Source organism: Anarhichas minor, unplaced genomic scaffold, assembly GCF_050575085.1.
Source record: "Anarhichas minor isolate MPS153535 unplaced genomic scaffold, ASM5057508v1 ptg000033l, whole genome shotgun sequence".
Lineage (NCBI taxonomy): Eukaryota > Metazoa > Chordata > Actinopteri > Perciformes > Anarhichadidae > Anarhichas > Anarhichas minor.
In genome coordinates this window covers 11859556-11880213 of record NW_027466479.1, presented here as the reverse complement: position 1 = coordinate 11880213, position 20658 = coordinate 11859556, and the positions used below count along the sequence as shown (strand labels likewise).

At 38.9% G+C, this 20658-nt stretch overlaps 3 protein-coding genes across 4 annotated transcripts; 2 read left to right on the top strand and 1 right to left on the bottom strand.

Moving 5' to 3' along the window:
- Positions 1 to 132: 132 nt before the first annotated feature.
- On the bottom strand, positions 133 to 6753 carry ctss1 (cathepsin S, ortholog 1). 2 transcript variants are annotated; one of them, XM_076105825.1, is made up of 8 exons: positions 6603 to 6753; positions 5397 to 5517; positions 5146 to 5268; positions 2815 to 2967; positions 2491 to 2715; positions 1760 to 1925; positions 695 to 800; positions 133 to 587 (listed from the first exon to the last, which is right to left on the bottom strand). In XM_076105825.1, exons 2-8 carry the CDS (start codon positions 5514 to 5516, stop codon positions 488 to 490), a joined length of 993 nt encoding a protein of 330 aa, XP_075961940.1. In that variant the 5' UTR covers position 5517; positions 6603 to 6753; the 3' UTR covers positions 133 to 487. The 2 variants fall into 2 exon arrangements, with proteins under 2 accessions (XP_075961940.1, XP_075961941.1); XM_076105826.1 differs by lacking the exon at positions 6603 to 6753 and having other exon boundaries at positions 5146 to 5251.
- Positions 6754 to 12131: 5378 nt separating this feature from the next.
- LOC142965417 (leucine-rich repeat and immunoglobulin-like domain-containing nogo receptor-interacting protein 1) lies at positions 12132 to 13961 on the top strand. The gene has a single exon (XM_076106345.1). It carries the CDS (start codon positions 12132 to 12134, stop codon positions 13959 to 13961), a length of 1830 nt encoding a protein of 609 aa, XP_075962460.1.
- A 1222-nt stretch (positions 13962 to 15183) lies between these two features.
- Positions 15184 to 20388, top strand: vps72a (vacuolar protein sorting 72 homolog a). Its single transcript, XM_076106061.1, has 6 exons — positions 15184 to 15558; positions 17126 to 17278; positions 17516 to 17636; positions 17844 to 18020; positions 18222 to 18366; positions 18537 to 20388. The coding sequence occupies exons 1-6, from the start codon at positions 15442 to 15444 to the stop codon at positions 18925 to 18927; spliced, it is 1104 nt and encodes a 367-aa protein (XP_075962176.1). The 5' UTR covers positions 15184 to 15441; the 3' UTR covers positions 18928 to 20388.
- The last annotated feature ends 270 nt before the right edge of the window (positions 20389 to 20658 follow it).

The following is a 20658-nucleotide window of genomic DNA, read 5'->3' as shown; positions in this document are numbered from 1 at the left end:
AACCTGTGTGCCATTATTTTAAGATAAGCTGAATAAATGACTGTTCTCCTTGGAGAAGCTAGTGAGGATTTAGGAGGAATACCAAAGGAGAGAAGCTCAATTAGACACAGGCTGGTGACTTCTCACCTATGATTATATTTAATAACTTTATTCAATAGTACAATATTGAACACACTGAAAGCTAATCCAACTGGTAAATGTTAAGGTTAACATTTAAATAAACACATCACATTGATAAAACAGAAGGACAAACAAATGATGAGATCTAATTGAAGTGAGGGAAACTCAAAAATGTATTAAGTATTCTATAAATAAAATCAAAACATCATTGAGAGAGGCTACTAAAGCACATACAGTAATTTAGCACAATAAACTTTTTTTGGCAGCATTTTTAACGTTAAGGACTGGTCTAAACAATCATCAGGTTTCTGATACTAAAGAAGTAACCTTAATTCTACCAAGATGATTCAGGGGACGGCTCACTTTTTCACAGCGTAGGGTAGACTGCAAAGCTGGCAATGCCACAGAGGTTATTCTTGTTTCTGGCAATTCGAATGAAGCCCTTTTCTCCCCACGCAGTGCCCCAACTGAAATCACAAAACCACTTGCCTTTAATGTTGAACATCGGCCAAACATTTCTTTTCACATGTGAGGTCAACACATTTTACTTTGTGCCCAGAAAAGACCAATTCACCTGTTTTTCACAAGCCAGAAGTCTTGTCCTCCGTCTGTGCCGTAGCCCACAACCAGGACAGCATGATTTATGAGCTTTGGGTTGCAGTTTGTTACGTTGTATAAACCTGGAAGATCCATAAGGTTATCAGTAGTTGAAAAATACAGGTAAAACAATACAAAATATTTTATGAATCACCTGACAGTATAAATACTGCTGATGTCATCTTCTCTATGTACTTTGGAGGTGAAGAAACCCCCACAGTATTACTGGTAACATCATTCATCCCTTGTGTGTAGACGTTATCTAAATTTAGGATTTTGGGAATGGGGACCATTTCATCACATTATTTAGTGGCTCTACTATCAACTAAACTAATTTAACTGAGACTTCATGCTGTCAATCCCTCCTCTTCTTACGTTGTTGATCACTTCTGACAGCTTTCTGTCTATTAGATAAAATACAGTTAACACGTAACAAAACTGAAAATAAATCACATTTGATGTAAGTACCACACAGAGCTGCCCCCTCTAAAGATCTAATCCACTTAGATTTAAAGTGCAATCGATAGTGTATTTAATGGTGGTAACTGTGCACACACAGATTGGTGGTATAGCCTTAGAAGTCTTTGAAAAGTGTATTTTGGACACTCTGGCACACACATGTGAGCTTTAAGCACCCCACAATAGTTATACCCTAAATCTGTCATTCTTTGGAGGACTGTGACATTCAAATTCAGTCAAGTTAAAAGACAAATATGGAAGTAAAAGGAAGTCATACTACTTTAAGCATTGGATTTCCCTTGATGGCAGTCATACTTTTTGCGAAACTTTTACAAATTTTAGAATAAATGGAACAGAAAATGACTGCAAAGCCTGACTTGTTTTTGGCAACCAAAGTATAAAACATAATGTCATGTTACCCATTAAATTCACACAGATATATGTAATGCAACTGATTTCATGCACCACAACCAACGTTTTCCGTTCTCTCGGGTGTGACTCGGACTCAGGGTTCAGAGCTACAGTTACTAACTCATCACTCATCAGTCTGCTTGCATTAAATGCTCAAATTCAGAAGCCTCACCTCCTCTGTAGAGATGAAAAGATTGCAGCATGGCGTTCACGGCCACAGCTACCGGCCCCACTGATGCCACCACAGCCTGCAGGGTCTTCTCATCTCCTTCTGGGAGGATGTGTAAATCAGAGCAGTAGCCGGCCTTTCCCTTGACAGAATACCGACATTTACCGTCCTACAAGTAGAAAATCACAAAATATATTATGTATCACTATTTAAACAAATTGGTTAATATTATTTTATTTTTTATAGAAGTTATGTATCCTGTTTGTTATATAGTTGAATATTCACAGAATCATAATGTTATACAGTATATTATGTACATTAGTCATGCGATCACACTGCATATATACAGTGTAAATATGAATACGTATGTATGAATTAAAATTCTCATATCACTTCAGCTAGAAACAGAGCTGTTTTTCTCTGTATTTGACACATCTGTCCAGGTCTAAAATATAACAATAATTTATGTTTCATTATTACATACAATGAACTTCATAAGGATTTAGGGAATCACACATGGCATGATGTCAGATATTCTAAACTACTGAACATCCAAACTAAAATAATTTTCTTGAAAGACGAAGAAAGGAAAGAAAACAAGAAACAAACAAAAAATGGAAGGAAACAGACAAACAAACAAAAAACAGCATCAGCAGTTGCACATTTGTACGTTAGGTCAATCTTTTCTATAATAGCTAGTTGATTCAATAATAATGCTGTTACAGCAGGACGACCTGGTGTTCGTAGGGGTAAAAGCTCTCTGAGTCTACGCCTCGGTTGCGGATGATGTAGCTGAAGGATTTAGAGATGTATCCGCCTCTGCAGCCGTGATTCCCATCGTTGCTGCTGCAGTCCACCAGGTTCTGTGGACTCAGGGGGACGAGGACACCTGTCCGCTTCTTCATCTGTCCCTCAAGAGCTCCTAAAGAGCTGAAGGCCCAGCAGGACCCGCACAACCCCTTGAAAAAGAGAAATGATGTTTATTACCACAGGTTATTTACAGATTGTTTTCATTTCCTTAATTTAATTAAAATAGCTGATCTCAAATCATGGCTTACCTGGTTTTGGACTGGACTGACGAGGCCGTTCTTCCTCCAGTCTACACTCTGAGGTGTCAATAAGCCACTCCCATCCTTAAAAGTCACATTTCTGAAATGAATAGGATCCTCCAGCTTCAGGCCGTTTAGCTTCTCGTTGACTTCCTCAGCTGTCTTAATAGAAAGATAGATAAGATAAATATAAGAAATGCAAATATTACAATGTCAAAGCTTAGTGATACGTCTTCACGGCAGTGCTCTTGATCACTTTTAACACATTTAATATTGTTACAGCAGATTCCTCTTCCTCTTCTAAAAGTTTCTCTCAAAGATGCACTGAAAGAGCTCTGCTCTAAGAAACAAATGAACATATACGATGCTGGTTCCTCCTCCTCCCACTAGACTATGGCCCTATTTGGGGAATTAAACTTAAGTATTTAAGTTTTTATTTTGCACATGGTGTCCACCAGCAAGCAATCATAAAATGAACCACAAGTTCCTCTTGCTAAGTTTGAACTTCTGCTTTTAGGAGAAAGAGAACTGAATATAGACCACAAATTCAACATCATTTTTGTTTTACTCGTTATAACGTCACACCAGGTCCAGCTTCTCACTTCTTCCCCTTATTTGCTGACAGTCCTGCAGTGAATAAACCCTCCTTCTTACAATATCTTCTAAGTCAGCCTCATAAATACCCTTCTCTGTTTTGAGAGCTTTTGACTCCCTAAACCTTCATTAACACTGTTGTTTTGCATTTTATTTCATTCTGCTGTACTTGCATTCTGTGCATAATAATTTACTAAAGTATACTAATTTCCTTGCAGTCCATACTCTTTGTAATTACAAAAATTAAAGTTAAATGTACAAATATTATGATATATATGATATATATATTTTTTTCAGAATCATCATTTAATTGTTTCTTGTTTGCTTCAAAAGTTTGTGTTTCTTTGAATACTAGAACTGACAACAAGACACAACCTTTGCACCACAGTTACACATTAGATAGTTTGCATGTACATCCAACTTTTATGTAACTTTATTAGCCTTCCCAGATGTGCTCTACTTTAAAATTGTCCAGATTGGACCGGCCATACTGGATTGGATTAATCAGATTGTATAAGGATGATTACAGCTGCTCTATAGGTCAGGGTTTAATTTAAGCCAAAGAGGGGGCATGTTTAACGGCAGATTTACAGTGTTGGTGATCTGTTTTGCATTATCAGAGGTCAATAAGCGAATGCACTGAAGATTATAATGTCAAGCATATGTCTGAACAGATCCTGGGAGGGAGAGGAGCCAGTTCTGTGACATAATATGTACTTCAAAGGCCTTTTGGCTGATAGGTGATTATATTGACAGAAAAGGAGGCGGATATACCTCCATATACCTACAGATACCCTTCACTAGTCAGTGCTTAATTTAGCAGCCAGCCAACAAACTTACGGTTCAGTAAAATAAGACTCTGATTAGACTGTACAAACATCAATCCAAGTTATCAGGCAGTTATCCACTTTGTTGGGATGATGCAGGTCATAGTTGATATAAGTAAAGGAAAAAGGGAGGTAAGGATGGAAGTAAGGAGGACGCAAGTATGCAAAGAAGGACCGAAGGAAAGAGTTGAATAAAAAACGAATTCAAATGGAAACAAGAAAGAAATAAACAAACAAAAATAACAACAACCAAAGAAAGAAACAAATACAAGCAAACAAAACCGACAACAAACACACTGATGAAAAGCAACAAACAAATGACGAAAAAATAATAAAAATAAAGCAAATATACAAACAAAAAGCAACAAACAAAAAGAAAAAAGCCAAAAACTAAACAAGAAAGAAACAAACCAAATAAGTCTCAATGAGCACTCAAAACATAATAAATAACACACAACAAAGTAACAAATAACATATTGTTTGACTTTTCCCACCAACAGATGTGAGTGAAGATTAGCTTGGTGGAGGTGACTGAAAATCTTCTAACCAGGTAAATATGTATTCCTTGTTTTCTTTCTGGTCTTTTACAGTTCACACCCACTGCAACGCACAGCCAAGCAATAGTAGAAACACCTTCCTGGGTTTTTATTAATCATAATTAGTTATTTGTAATGAATACGATGCAAGCAAACAAGTATCTAAATGAACATCTGGGTTATTAGCGTTGGATTTATCTCAATAAGCAAATGATCTGTATTTCTAAACCTTCATTCATGCTTTGATACAACCCTTTGCAGTTTAAATATTACTGATGAATTACATTCAGGCTAAGATTTAAAACTTGTCTCGTTAGGAATCCAACACTAGACAGTTTCCACAACCTTAGAGCAGGAGACTGAAATCACAAACGTATTCCTACCATGTCAGACAGATGATTGAGTCCCATTGTGAAGCTGTGTTTGCCTGCTGAGGCCTGCTGGTTGTGTCTCAACACCAACTGCATGTTCTTCTCCCACACTGCTCTCCTGAAAACGATCTCAGTCTGAAACAAAAACTCTGACTGAATGATCTGATGATATATGTGTGTGTGTGTGTGTGTGTGTGTGTGTGTGTGTGTGTGTGTGTGTGTATGATGATGGAGACGGAGAAATTAGGTTCTCACAATCCTACCTGATTATCATAAACCTTGCGATGTTTGATTTGCCACTCTTCCCAAACTTTGTTTAAGACAACCGAAGAGTTGCCGAGGACCTGGACGGCCAAAAGCAACACAGCACACGAAACGTGCATCCTGCAGAGGAAATGACAAATCTAGTCAGAGTACATCCGCAGATATGATCCTCTTAGCTGACACGACAAGTCATCTAAAAAAGTATTTTTATCGTTTGTGATATTAAACTAAATATCTTTGACCTGTATTTTGACTGTTGGTTGGACAAAACAAGCAATATGACCCTTGAGTTCTGGGAAACTGTGATGAGCATTTCCCAGGATTTCACAACATTTTACGGACTACACGATCAGGGAAGAACTGAGGTAATGAGTCTCCCACAGTTTCAACAGTTTGTCAAGACACATAGTCTCCACTTTGCATTGCATTATTTGTTTATTTTAATTCATTGTTGAATTACTGTGAATGTTGTTTCCCAGCATGACTAAATGTCTAAACTGTGTTTTTAAAGCCATTTGCACACTGGCCTCGAAAATACTGAATCTAGTAGCAGCTTTATTTGGTCAAATTCAAATATATATGAAACGTTTATATACTAAAAAATATATATACTGGCATCAGCCTATAAAATATCCACCAAGTGTTTATTTTCAAATGTAGAATATTGATGAATCCCACAAAATACTAAGAACAAGGCCTCAGTGTCCTCAGTGGTAGCTAGTTCTGTACATGATGAAGTAATTAATTAAGAAACAAATGCTGAGTTGAGCTCTAATTATGCCCAATTCTTGCAAAGAATACCCCAGAGCGTCGGTATGGACAAGCTGATCATCTTCTGTCTGATATATTTCTGCAGTAGAAAATATTCCCATATACATATGAACCTAAACCAAAAACTGTTTTAATTGTTGTTATGTGCACAGTGTTCGTCTAAACTTTAACGACATAATAAACTGCAATCAAGATATAACACAGTCGTGATTGAGAGCAAAGTGAGGCCTGTAACTTTGATGTGAAAGCAGGAAGTGCAGCAGGCTGTTTTCTAGCATTGCAGACTGTTTTAAAGATTTCTTCACCTCAAAGAGGAAAAGTTGAAACCTGAGCTTCTTTCTCAGCAAATAGTTTCTTACCCACACCATTTAAAACACACACCATACAGCCATGATCAGTCAAAGTGTAATTGCATAACTAAGAAGAGCATTTACCTTGTTGCAGAATAATCAACGGGGTTATTTCGTCCCGGCAAGAAAGTGCAACCGATTTTATCGAAGCAGAGAACTGTCACACATGAAAGAGGAAGTATAGTTTCCTCACACACACGCCATTGGGTTTTTTTTTTTAACCCTGTTTTTCAGCGCATCTGCTCTGTGGCTTGTCATGTGAATCTAATTTACAACAAGCTGTAGTGGCCCCAAAGACCGCTCCAGTACTAGAGGTGGAAGTGACGCAAGATACATGACAGAAATACATGTACATGAAACTTCTTGTGGAGAAAAAAACATTTGAAAAAAAAAATCAGTGGATGGGAAAGAAATTATTTGGCATTATTTCGTGATAGTTTAAGTGTGTAAAAAATGTTTGAAAAGACCATCCATCACCATTTCATATTTAATCACTTTAACACTGAGCTGAATTATGTTTGACAACATGGACTGAGGGCAAAAGAAAGAAACTTTTTAGTTTTACTGCTAATGATACACATTCTAACAGAGTTTATCATTAGAGCTGCAGGTAGTTTGAACTTTCTGAGGAAAAGAAACACACTTTTTTCCCAGTGCTTCATATGTACACTGAGTCTTTATCGACAGACTGCAGCAACCAAATAAACAACAACAAAAACATTATTAAATATCAGATAATATTTCATTTTTGTATTCAAATTGCTGCAGTCCTGTAACATGCCAGTTCTTGCAAAATCATATAATTTAATGTTATTATTTACAATATGTAAATAATTAAGATGCTGACCTTGTAATTTGCAATGTCCCTGGCTGAGGATCCCCCATTTCTCCCTCCCCTCTTTTTCAGTCATCTCTCCACTACACCCTATCTAATAAAAAAGAGACATCACAGCAGTCACCACTACAGGGAGCAGCAATGACGGAAATAAATAATGATAAATATGCAAGGGGATATTATGCAATTAGGAGCTTTGATTTGGCCGAGGCTGTAATTGGCGTTCACCACTGATTTTCTCTTCCGGGGTTGGGCAGAGATTCGCTGATGACCGCAGGTTCCCCGAGGTACCAGATGGTAAGTGCCTGACTCAGCAGCAGCTCTTCTTCTGTGGTGATCAAGCACCTTTTGTGTCCACACACGCACACACACACACACACACACACACACACACACACACACACACACACCCACCTCATAGTCCTGCAGCTGAGCAGAGAGGCAGGCCAATCTCATTGCTTGTTTTAATCTCTTTTTTTTTTAAACTGTCATTGAATTGGGAGTGAGTGTTCGCTAAGTAAACAAATCATCATCATCATATAGCACCTTTCATACAATCATACAATCATGCAGCCCACAGTGCTTTACACAACAAGATAAAGTAGGACAGACAGACAAGCAAGTAAAAACAAAAGTAGACATCATTGAAGGAAATTTAGCAAGATCAGAAATTACAACAATAACATGTTGCCCAAATTAATGAACTCCTGTTATATTCATGAGGCTCACAGTCAATTATTCAAATATTTTAGAGACCTGAAATCAGATCTGGCATATTTAAATGCATGTTACTGCACACCACTTTTTATTGAAACTTTATTTGTGTTAAATATTATTATTATTATTATATGAATTGAGTCAGCTGATATGTTATTATAAGAGAATGGGATCACGACAAATGGGACAACTGAAGAACACAAGGATATATATATTATTCCATGGATTGTACTCATTTACAGTGAATATTTGGAAATATCACGATTGTTGGACGTTGTTAGAGAGTTGTAGTGAAATCTAACTACATTATCCCACCCTGTGTGGTTTAAAATGACCTTGATACTTTCTCCAGTAACCAGCATCTTCTGTGTGTCCACATCAGGGTTTAATCTGATTTAAATATTTTTTAGTTTTCATGTCAGACCTGCAGACACACATTCACAGACTCAATGTACGTCCTCATATCATATCTCCTTGTATCCATATTTCTCTGCCTGGTCTCCCTGCTTTCATTTTGTATACTTACACACAACACATGAAGTCTTTTAAAGCAATCATACTAAGACAACTGTAACCTCACCGTACCTATTACATCCTTAACTATTTAAGTTGACCTCATTCATTTAGGATGCAAAACATTTTCGCTTATTTTCGGCCTCAAGTTAATGTTACCTTTTTGAAATCCATTTTTTATATGTATATATACATTGCCTTGTGTTTCTTTTATATATTGTCTTAATTCCTTTTAATAGGACATTTTTAATTTCAGACTGAACAAGCAGAGCTGAGAGTCTGATGTGAACACCGAAAGTTAGGAGTTGGGTGAGTTGCCATGTTTGCATTCATGAAACAATATTATACATTACAACATTATTCAGAGTTAAACACCATTCACTATTGCATGCTACAAAACCCACCTCGTCATTTTGTGCCACGGTCAGCGTTGAGATGACGTTTTTTTTAATGTTTATAATGAGGTAGGATACTGCAACTTGTTCCCAATGGCACATTTGATTCAGGAAATATTTAGTCTCAGTAACTTAAGATGTGACTGCACATTGTTAGAGCTTAGTTTGCACCAAAAGTGTAGTTATGATTGAGTGTTTGCAGTATTTTAAAGATCTAAATACTAACAAGATGCAGACATCTTAACCCAACACTACCCTCCAGGACAGTTGATGTGTCTTCATCAAACTTTGAAATGGCCGACCAGAGAGCAGAGAAGACATTCCTTTATTTCCGAGTGGCTCAAATTCATTCCCATCTGGTGTTTGCGCCTAAATCTCTGCATTTGGCTGACCTGTGTGCTTGCCTCCTGTCATCCAGTGCAGCGTGTTGGATGCAGCCCAGGAGCTAGTGTATATAATCCCCCAGCATGCACCAAGCACCCGCGCGTCCAGAGCCAGGTTGTTGTTGCCATGAGGACAGCGAAGCAACAGGGAAACCGATTCTGCAGCAACACGCTTCTTCAGGAGTTGAATGTTTCAGAATGGGAGGATGAAGCTATCTTGTTATGACATGTCTGTCTATTTCTCGCACATTGCAGGTTTCATCTGGATTTATTTCTGAGCAACAAAAGGTTTTGAAGATGTACTCTGCTCTTTTGAATTGTCTGTCTTTGTGCCAACAGTTTATCCACTGACAATTTCAGAAAAACCCACTTGCAAATGAAATCTTACATTTTTTTTTTTACAACATAATTGTGAAAATGGAGCTATCACAATGACAAGCCCTCCAGACTGAAGAAACGGTGAGTTACAATACTTGATTTTCTTTTGCTTCTTTCCACACAATCACTATTATTCTGAGCCTTTTATAATACCATCCACTGTATTTGAGCTCTTGGAAGCCACAGGCCCCAGCAAATAACTGTGATTTCACCTTTGTACGCTTTGTACTCTCGAGCATGTACGCTCCCAGAGGAGTTCAGGAGGAGTCAGCCTCCATCACTCAGTGCTCTGGGGAGCTGCTGTCATCACCAGCAGTCAGACTATACAGTATTCCCCAGCTCCATACCGTGTCCAGATAAAATGACCACCTTAAAAATATGAAGGTAAACACAGTAAGAGATGGTTTTCTCCCCGATGCGCTCCTTGAATATTAGACTATCTAGGTGGAGTTTCCAAGGAGACCACACGTTTTTAATACAAATCCAATTATTTAAATGTAAAATAATTTAGGAACTCTTTGAAATACAAGCATGACATTTTTTCAGAGTTGATCAGAAATCTATCTCAATTCACTTTTGAACTTCTTTAGTGGACATGCTTCCTTTCATATTTTACATTGAGAAACACCTTTCTGCAAACATTGTCGCAAATATTAGCTACATCAGTCCTACTGTAGTCTTTCTCGCTCTGTCTCTCTTCTCACATGTTATATAGTGTTGCATCGTTCAACACAACAACATGTGCGGAGATCTGAGGGTGGCATCACACTTTTCCCCCCCAGCACTCTACCGGCAATTTAAACGTGTTTTTTTTTTTTTTAGCAAGTCACACATTTTTTGATGAGCTGATCTCTTAGTCATTTTTACAGGCTGACAGTCGGTTTGCTACCTAGTATTCTTGTTTCCAAGTTAAAAGTAATGATGTCTGTTTACACGTTCATATGACTTGTACAATATGAATTGTTGCATTTTGGAGTTATTATGTGATTACTGATAGCACTTTGACTAACTGGGCAATTGTTCTGCAGTTACAATTAACCTTCAAGCAGTGTTATAGAACCATTGACCCTGGACAACCTGCACAGAAATATATATTTTGCTTTTTCTGCCCCCTAGTGGTACATTTAGCAATGGTTCACATAAAGAGAGATCCTGTGATGATCTGTAGTTGCAACCCCCCAGTCTCATGTACATCTTTGTCACATAATTATGGATCTGAGCATTAAGACAATACCTCGTAAATTAATGTTCTGCTTTTTGCTGCAGCCAAACATTGTTGTGTGGTGCTTGGAAAAAAGAAAATTTGTTCTAAGCTTTAAAGTGGCCATATTTTAGGACAAGAAATATGTGAATTAAGACTTTTATAAGTTCTAAATAGACCAACTGTGATCATATTTGTATCACTTCTCTTCCCCTCCTGAAATGAAACTACTAAGTTTCATATATCTCACATGTTGCATCTTAAAGGAAAATATGCAAAAGGTAAAAAAATAAATAGAAAAGAGGAGAGAAATATCATCTCTTGATCTTGATAATGCCTTTATAGGATTTGGTTTTGTATTTGGTGATGGGGTAATAAAGTTGAATCAAATCCACATGTTACATTGTTGTACATTATAATCGTCTTAAATAGATTCTACAAGTCTCTGCAAAATGTCAAAAGAATAAATGGTCTTTTCAGCTTGCAATCTACTTTCACAGTATCTAAATAAACTAAATATAAAATGTTGAATGTAATAAATGCCACGGAGTATGTGTCACTCTGACATTAATGTGCCTTGAGAGAGATTATTACAGTAATTGAGCACAGATAATTGAGCAGTCATGTCCTCAATGTTGTGCCTCATATAGTGCAGGTTTACACTTTCTCCCCATTTATGCTTTCAAACAGCGTTAATAAAACAAAAACAGTGAGCAGCCTTTAGACAACCTGTTCTTGTTTTGCATTATGTTTTTTTGAAATTGACTGTAGATGTGTGGACCTCTGTGGTGCCAACACCATCTTTTAAGTGTATCTTATCACTGCAGAGAATATTAACCTCAGCATGGAGGTTCATCCTTGACATTTGGGAACAGAATGTGAACATAATAATCTGAGCTCAAAGTCCCTCTTACTAGCTTTGGAACGCTTTCAACTGCCTTTGATGGCGGTCAGTGAATGGAGGCGGTAACTTAGCAAGAAAGCAAACAAAGAAAACCTACTTCCTGTTATCCAAGAGAATAGAAAAAATTAAACTGTTATTTTAAGCCACACCTTAACACTACCAGCTGTCTTGTATTCATGTGTTGCAGAAAGTCATAGTTCCTCTAATTTCTACTGATATGATGTCAGTAAATATCCCTTTCTTACTCCTTTCTCAGCTGTGTCTCTCATAAGCAGGAAGGCAACCAGATGTTTCAGGGGATTGCCGTCCACCAATGGCTGTGCAGGGGAGCTCTCTACCTGTTGGCAGCGAGGGTGGCATTGTCATCTGAAACACGCCGGCCGTGTCCACAGTCCTGCCGCTGCAACGCCGTGCTGCAGCAGGTGAACTGCTCCGATGGCCAACTTACCACAGTGCCCGACATTCTCCCACAAAACACTAAACTACTAAACCTAACACAGAATAAGATCAAGACTCTGGTGCACGAGCAGTTCAACAGTTTGCCACAACTTTTAGACTTGGATTTGAGTGACAATATTATGGCAATAATTGAAGTGGAAGCATTTCTCGGCTTGGAAAGACTGATAACTCTGCGTCTTGCTCGTAACCACCTGAAGATTATTCCTGTCGGAGTGTTTGCCGGTTTGCCAAAACTAAAGTTACTGGACATAAGCAGCAATGAGATCCTTGTTTTTCTAGATTTCACTTTCCGTGATCTAACTGCCCTGCAGTTTATTAAAGCGTCAGACAATGACTTAGTTTTTATTTCTCATCAAGCTTTCACTGGCTTAACCAGTCTGCAAGAGTTGCACCTTGACGGCTGCAACCTCACTGCTGTGCCGACAGAGGCGCTCACACAGCTCAGTGGGTTAAGAAGTCTTCATTTTCACCAACTGGGCCTCGCCACGCTGCAAAACTACTCGTTCCGTCAACTAGAGCGTCTCAAGGAACTTGTCATTACTCGTTGCCGCTGGCTGGAGACCCTGTCAGGAAACAGTCTCTTTGGCCTAAATCTTACATCCCTAACCATTAAACACTGTAAGCTCAGAGCGGTCCCCTACATCCCTTTACATCATCTTGTATATCTTGTATACCTTGACCTTTCTTTTAACCCAATCACCGACATTCATGGGAACCTGTTTGGAGACTTGCTCCGGCTCCAAGAGCTCCATCTGGTAGGCGGCTCATTGCTACGTATCGAAATCGGAGCATTTAAGGGTTTGGCTCATTTCAAATTGCTGAACGTATCTAGAAATCTTCTCACCACACTCGAGGTGGGAGCTTTCCATTCAGTGGACACCCTAAAAACTCTGGGACTTGATAACAACCCACTAGCATGCGACTGCCGTCTGCTGTGGGTGGTGCCAAGGCGACTGAATCTGGACTTTGGTGGAAATCCACCGACTTGTACTACCTCAGTTCAATTGCAGGGACGGTATTTTCTAGACTTTACTGAAGCTGAGCTACCAGGCCTGCTCACATGTCGGCAGCCTCGTATTCTGAACCGCAAACCTCGAGAAGTGAGAGTAGATCAAGGTGACACGGTGGTGGTTTATTGCATTTCAGAAGGTGACCCTCTGCCATCTGTCACCTGGATAAGCCCACAGCTAAAACCTCTATCTCCCATTGGTAGAATACGAGTTCTCTCTAATGGTACGCTGGAGGTTCGCTACGCTCAACCTCAAGACAGTGGTGCTTATCTCTGTGTGGCTTCTAATGCGGCAGGAAATGACAGCCTGCCCGTCAGCCTTCATGTCCGAGCCTTTCCATCATCTTCTAAAAAACTGTTTCGTCTTAAAGGTTGGTTTGCCTTTCCGTCTGCCTCTCCAGGTGTGAATGGAAATCAGAATATCCCATTTGATGTCAAGACATTACTGGTAGCTGCAACCATTGGGCTTCTTTCATTTTTCAGCTCTGTCAGCGTATGTTTCATCTTCATGTTCTTCTGGAGTAAGAGTAAAGGCCAATTAAAGCACACAGCCACGATAGCATACGTCCCGCGAAGCACCGTGTCAAGTAGTAACGGAGGGAAAGGCAACTATATGGAGCCAAGCAGGTTCACCATGAAACTAATATGACTTTCACGTGGTATGACTTGGTGCATTCAAATGTAAAACTAATTTCATTTTGGAGCGTGTCAACTTGTTTCCAACAGAGGCTGACTGTTGATTAATTCATATAAATGTAAGCATGTTAGCTAGAACCCATATTATGCAAAAGTAAAGACAAGACATACAGTGAATTGTGCTGGTATAAGCCCCTCTGGACATAACTAGCTCCACTATAACAAAGCCTGAATGTAAAGCAACTACAGTAAGCAATATTTAATTATGTAACATGAAGATATGTAAATTATTCAGTTAATTGCGTGTTGTTTATGCCTTTGTTGATGTGTATATATATGGAAGCAATTTAAGAACTTGTTGGTTTTGCACATTTAGTTTGAAATAGTCGATTTTTTTATTTAAATAATTACCTCAGATGTTAACCATGTTAACCTTATATTAAGGTTAATGTACACAATATTTGCATATAGCATGTCATTTCTACCTAATTCTATTAGATATTGTTTGCTAGAATACTAGTATTGTCACTTACTGCTGTACTCATTATTTAATGGATGTGTAGAATGTGTGTTTTCATTAAATTCCCAAATAAAGCTCTTCATTGGTTTTCTTTCTTAAAGTAGCATACAAAAAAGTATTGTGCTTTCAAAAATGTCATTTAGTTTTGTTTGTTGTGCTTTTTCAGTGGTTCTTGGTCCAAAATATACATAGAAACATCAGATTTAGTAAGCATTGTGTTTGCTCTTTGAATCCTTAAATAAATGATTTTAACACTAAATTAATAATATCAATAGCTATATGTTAGAGACAAGCACAGAAAATGGATATTTAAGTTAAAGTATAGCATAATGGTAGACAGTGAGCACACATATAAGATGTTGTATCTTCGAAACATTAATTTCCTTTGAAACAAGCCGATGACCAAATTAATAATTTAAAGATTCAAGGATAATTTATTTACACTATGCAACACAGGGTTGCACAACACAATGCAGTTGTAGCCCATTGCTACACAAGAAAAACATGACGAACATAAGCAAAACAGTTGTGCATCCTATGCTTTTTAAAGAAATAATACGATGTGAAGCTATTTCAAGTCCAATTGTATACACAGTTGTGTACAAATCGTTTATGTCATCAAGTCAACATGCATAAATATGAATATTTGAGCAGTTTTATTTTGAAAATAATTTGGAAATTCTTGACCCCGGAAGTACATCAGTTGCACCGGATGTAAGACAAGAAGACAGCGGCAAGTCTTATGGGTTAGCTGTGTACTTAGCTTGTATTATTGCAGTAAGCTAATAGGAAACACTCTTTTTGCATATAAGCGTGAATTTAAGGAGTATTCATAACTTAAATAAATATGGATACGAACAGATAATAAAGTCAGTGACGCGAGAGTTGAAAGAGGAGCCCCAAAACAACCTATATTTGTTAAGCTAGCACCACACTAGCTAACATTTGTTAGCATTGTTTAGATATCGCAGCCATGACTCTGGCAGTGGACCGGGAGCCCAGAAAGACTGCGGGTAACCGCATGTCAAAGGTATTGGATGCTGAAGAAGAGGATGAATTCTACAAGACTACGTATGGCGGCTTCAGCGATGTGAGTAACCAAACGGAGAGATACTCAGTGAACTGATACGATAGCTAATACGATAGCCCTCCGCTAGCTTGTGTTGGTCTCGGACGAATACTCTGATTTAATATTCGTTAAACGATTTCCCCAAAAGGAAGACATCATATTCGATTTTAACTGACTATAATCGATAACTTAATTTATTTTATTTGTATTAAGCATTCATACAAAAGGACAGATTTGACGTTTCGCCTTAAATAAATCACCACAATTAGTCAGAGGCCACAAAAAGGTGCCGCAGGACAATTCGTTATCTTGCAGAATACCTGTGCAAGATATAGTTGTTATGCTACTAATCATAGCACCCAGTAATACACTATTTACATTGGAAACAAGTCTGTCTCAGTCACAATACTCAACATGAATTTGACCCCAATATGTTGAATGTATTAGAAGTAATCAGGTCAAGTAGCAGATCATTTGATTGGGGTGTCTGTATTTACATTCTCCATATTTAGTCTTCTCTCATTGATATGAATGGGGTTGAAAAAACAACAACAAAATCCCCTTAGTATATAACTGTATAGTACAGTTGTATTGCAATACATTTTGACCGTAGCGCACACCGTAAAGTTGAGTCAATGCTTCTCTTCAACATTTTAAAGAACTTATCTTCTTATGGTAGATTTTTTGCAGGGTTGTACTATTTCTAGGTGTACTTACGAACCTGGCAACTCAGTGTATGCATTAACACCTCAAAGTCTCTGTAGTGTTAAAAGTGATGCCATTTCAACTGTGCTCAGGCCATCGTCCCTGCAGTTAATGCCACAGCAAATATTTAAGAAGGTCATTGACTTCCACATGGGCTTTTCAAAAATTGCTCAGACTGCAGATTTTGGAAAGTGAGACCAATATTCATTGGCATGTGTTTCTAGTAATAGTAAGAGGAGTAAAATGTATACAAGTAGATATTAACTAACATGGAAAGGATGCATCTACAAAAATGTGCCTTCAATTAAGGCCTGCAGCCGCTCTGGTTATCAGAACCACCGTGCCAATGTGATTCACCCGAAACTGTGACCACGACTCGATAATTTCCTGTCCCAGTCTATCTTAACAGCTGACAAACTGTGAAGGCCGGAGGAGAGTGCCAGCCTTTTATGCGTCATCACTTAAAGAGAGAGAAAGGCCTGTGTTGTGTGTCAGAACATTGAACGCTGTTGTTTGATATTGCAGCTACTTTCTGAGTTGCATCCTCGAGGTAATTTTCTTCAAGCAGCTGCTAGTTTAAGGATCAAGGGATTTCTGGCCTCAGCTGTGACTTACATCTCAGCTGAGGTTTACAAGAACAGCTCGATAAAGAGAGATTCTCCCTCACTAAATCTCATACACCCAACCTTGCTTAGCACACATGCACATCACTGAACTTAACTCGGCTACACTATGATACACTAGTCTGTTTTAGCTCCAAAATGGTGGCATGCTATCTGTTTGAACTTTACAAAATAGTCTAAATACAACTTATAGAAACCCTGCCAAACAAGTTCTATGTTGTATTCTGATTCTGAATGTTGGCCTTTTTGTTTCCTTTCAGGAACCGGGAGATGATGAGTATCACGGTGAACATTCAGACACGGAGGATGAGGTGGACAGCGACTTCGACATCGATGAGGGCGACGAGCCGGACAGCGACAAGGAGGACGATGCACCTCGGAGGAAAAGTCGAGTGGTCACTAAAGCATATAAGGTAGTGACAATTACTTCAGCAGCCTTCAGACTCTAAATCAAGTTACTTCATTAAAAGTAAATTAAATCATATTTATCAGCGTACATTCATATTTTAGAGGCTTTTTTTTAAATGACAATGCAGCATAAAATGAACTGCTCTTGTGATTTACGAGTGTTTTTATTGACAGATTCACTACATGAACACAAAAATTCATACATGAATGAAATAGATTTCTTTGTCTTTGTTTAATCCAAGGAACCAATAAAGGTGGCAAAACCCAAACCCAAAAAACCCTCCGAGGAACAGAAGAAGACGGAGAAAGTCAAAGTTGAGCTCAAAAGGAGGATTCCACCAGAATTCCAAGATTTTGCAGAGAGTAAGATTGCTACAGGTCTCCCAAAAATACTTACTCACTGTTTTCAGATACCGCTCCATAAATGATCCTAAAACACTTGAACAGTTTAAAACATAAACACCATCACATGATGATTACATCACAACTGCATCAGAGGGTCAGTTTTAGAGAGGATTCTACCTCTTAAGGTTTTTTTTTTTTAACTTTATGCTTTTAATCTCTTTTTAGCTCGGAAGTCTGTGCGACAGTCCACCAGTGAACACACACGAAAGACCAACCTGCGCTTGCAAGAGCGCCAGGACGCCCCCCGGCGACGGAGAGGGGCTCACCGGGACCGGCCCCTTACTCAAGACGAGCTGCTGGCTGAAGCCAAAATAACAGCCGAGATTAACATTCGATCTTTGGGTAAGAACACGTTAGTCATGTGACTCAAGTGTTCCGTCTTTAGTAGAATGTTGTGTCAAGTACTTTTGCCAAAGCTTCAGTAGATACACTAGTAGTGCGTTACAGTGATGACTAACATGAACAAACAGTATGTCGGACTTCATCAGTGGAATTTGTGTTGGAAATACGGACGCTCTTATTCATTTAAATTTCTGTGTGTAGAGAACTATGAACGTCTGGAGGCGGACAAGAAGAAACACGTCCACAAGAAGCGTCGTTTTGAGGGTCCAACCATCCGTTACCATTCGGTCCTGATGCCACTAGTCTCTCACTCAGTCCTGAAAGAAGAAAACGTGGATGTTGAAGGGTACGTGTGCTCTACTGCTAGGCTTAATTGGCTTTGGGAAAAATGTCTTTTTAGGTTTTTGTCAGCTAGAATAGTCTGCTTCAACTGCATTGACTTCCAGTATTTATTGAAGTATGACAATGTTAAATCAACAGCATGTAGACTTATGTAATGATTTCCTGTTCTTAAAGGTTGGATCAGGATGTCCCTCAGACGGCACCACAGAACCCATCTACACCGTCCCAGCAGGCTGCCGGAGGCCTGTGCTCTCGTACCTATATAACATTCAGCGAGGACGAAGCTTTCGAGGCGTCCTTTCCACACGGCGCCCAGTCGAGTCCTCCGCTGCCAGTCCAGGAGGTTTGTCCCGTCACCCACAAGGCTGCGCTGTACAGAGACCCGGTCACTGACATACCTTACGCTAACACGCGGGCCTTCCGCATCATCCGAGAAGCGTACCGCAAATACGTGGCCGCTCACGGATTTCCAAACACTTCGGGTGGGGTGACGGGACTCGACTCCTCGGCAACGAAGGCTTCCCGCCAGAAAATGTCTGTCAAGCAGAGTGCTATGGCAACATAGATTAGTTTAAAAAAAATGATTCATGAAGCAAGTCAGTGCCTATAAAAACACAACCAGTCTCTGTGCACCACCATGGCTTAAATACCTCTTCTTCACTCAGCTGTTTCATCTCCATCCATACAAACTTCCTGTTGCACCAGAGATTAGAATTTTTGGGATATATTAGTCTCTGTGATTAATGTGTTACAGATTTTTTTTTTTTTTTGTGCTACTGTTGACTCGACAGTATGAAATTACAAGAAGTAAAAGAACGTAATAACGTTACCACAACCAAACACGTTGGTACATTTTTTTTGAAACTGCAAAAAAACGTCTTACTTGTGTCTCTGTTTAAAGAAATGAATGTTGTGCATAAAGACCCTTACAGGAGTCTCTGTCTGGCCGTATGTGGGCATGTCCTTCGTATATCTCGACAACTGTTCATCCGATCTACTTCACACTTTGCGGGTGTATTGTAGGACTGCCGTGTCTGCAGTAGTAGGGGCGGGGCTTCAGGCCTCTGCGGAGTCCAGCATGTTGTCTGCATGACTTACATTCACTGCACTTCCTTTCGCTGCTGTGTGGTGGACAAAGCCGGATAAAGTCACATGGGTGCCGGATATACTAACGTTAATTGGTTAACGGAGAGCGGATAAAATGTTACAACCGAACTGGTCTTCTGTTCCCTGGAGTCAACATACAGCCCACTGGAAGCAGAATCAGATTGTATTTCACCCGTGTGAAGTCCTGTTCACACGGGTGAGTAAATCTGCATTTCCCCGGTATATGACTTGATACTAACTTAAAAATACCATATAATTAAATCCAGGATGTCAAAACAAGTGACTAATACGCCTATTTGGAAGTTACCTCCGCTGTATTTCACCGATGTTTCTGACCGTGTGTCAGTAGGCCACTCAAACCTTTTATTTTGTTTAAGTGAAACTATTAAAACAAATAATACCGCACAGTAAAAGTCCTGCATTTTACATTTTTACTTCAAGTGAAGAGTGAAATAGAGGCATTATCAGCACCATGCACACAATGCATTATATTACAATTGTTCTATTTTGTGAGTTGAATCTGAATTACCTGCAACAATACCATTTTATTATTTATTTATTTTTGTGTTTCTAACCGCGAGTAGCCGCGACTTGGGCTGTGAGGCTAACTATGTCATGGCAGGTGTATTGCTCAAGACACAAGGAGGTGGAGTGTGAGGTTGTTTGTTTGAGCGATTCACGAGAAAGCTGCAAGCAGTGACACCACAGGCCGAGCGTTCGGCCCGTTCTCAACAGACACGTTCTCAACGGAAACCACACTAGTAGATGAGAAAGTACAGATTGGCTTTGGAAGAAAAGTAGTTCTCCATCTGCACGTCATTTTCTTGATAAAATGCCCCTTTTTTTTTTTTTACTGTCAATATATTCGATTTCTACAAATGTTCATATCTCTCAATAAAAATACATATTTGCAGCTTAATATTTTAAAATCTGTAGTCATGATTTACAGCCTGTAACAACACATCCATCATATTACAATGAATTCCATCTGTGATGCCTTCACAACTTCAAGTCCATCCTGAATTCATTAAAACTAGTTTAACCTTTACCCAGAAGACAAATGACAACATTTCCTATTTGTTTTTAAAAACCTTAATCTAGCATTCAGTCGAATGTCATTACTGAAATCACTTGAGATGACCCAAAAGTTTCATTTACAGTTGATCAAAGCATTCAAAGCTGTAATTCC

Bases quoted from the DNA above. Each gene is read 5' to 3' on its own strand.
- ctss1 (XM_076105825.1), bottom strand. From the start codon at position 5,516: ATGCACGTTTCGTGTGCTGTGTTGCTTTTGGCCGTCCAGGTCCTCGGC. The intron at 5,269-5,396 runs GTAGGATTGTGA...TTTTTGTTTCAG, and splicing joins GCAAGGTTTATGATAATCAG to ACTGAGATCGTTTTCAGGAG. The intron at 801-1,759 runs GTGAGGCTTCTG...TGGATCTTCCAG, and splicing joins TTTTCATCTCTACAGAGGAG to GTTTATACAACGTAACAAAC.
- LOC142965417 (XM_076106345.1), top strand. From the start codon at position 12,132: ATGTTTCAGGGGATTGCCGTCCACCAATGGCTGTGCAGGGGAGCTCTC.
- vps72a (XM_076106061.1), top strand. From the start codon at position 15,442: ATGACTCTGGCAGTGGACCGGGAGCCCAGAAAGACTGCGGGTAACCGC. The intron at 17,279-17,515 runs GTAGTGACAATT...GTTTAATCCAAG, and splicing joins TGGTCACTAAAGCATATAAG to GAACCAATAAAGGTGGCAAA. The intron at 18,021-18,221 runs GTAAGAACACGT...TTCTGTGTGTAG, and splicing joins GATTAACATTCGATCTTTGG to AGAACTATGAACGTCTGGAG.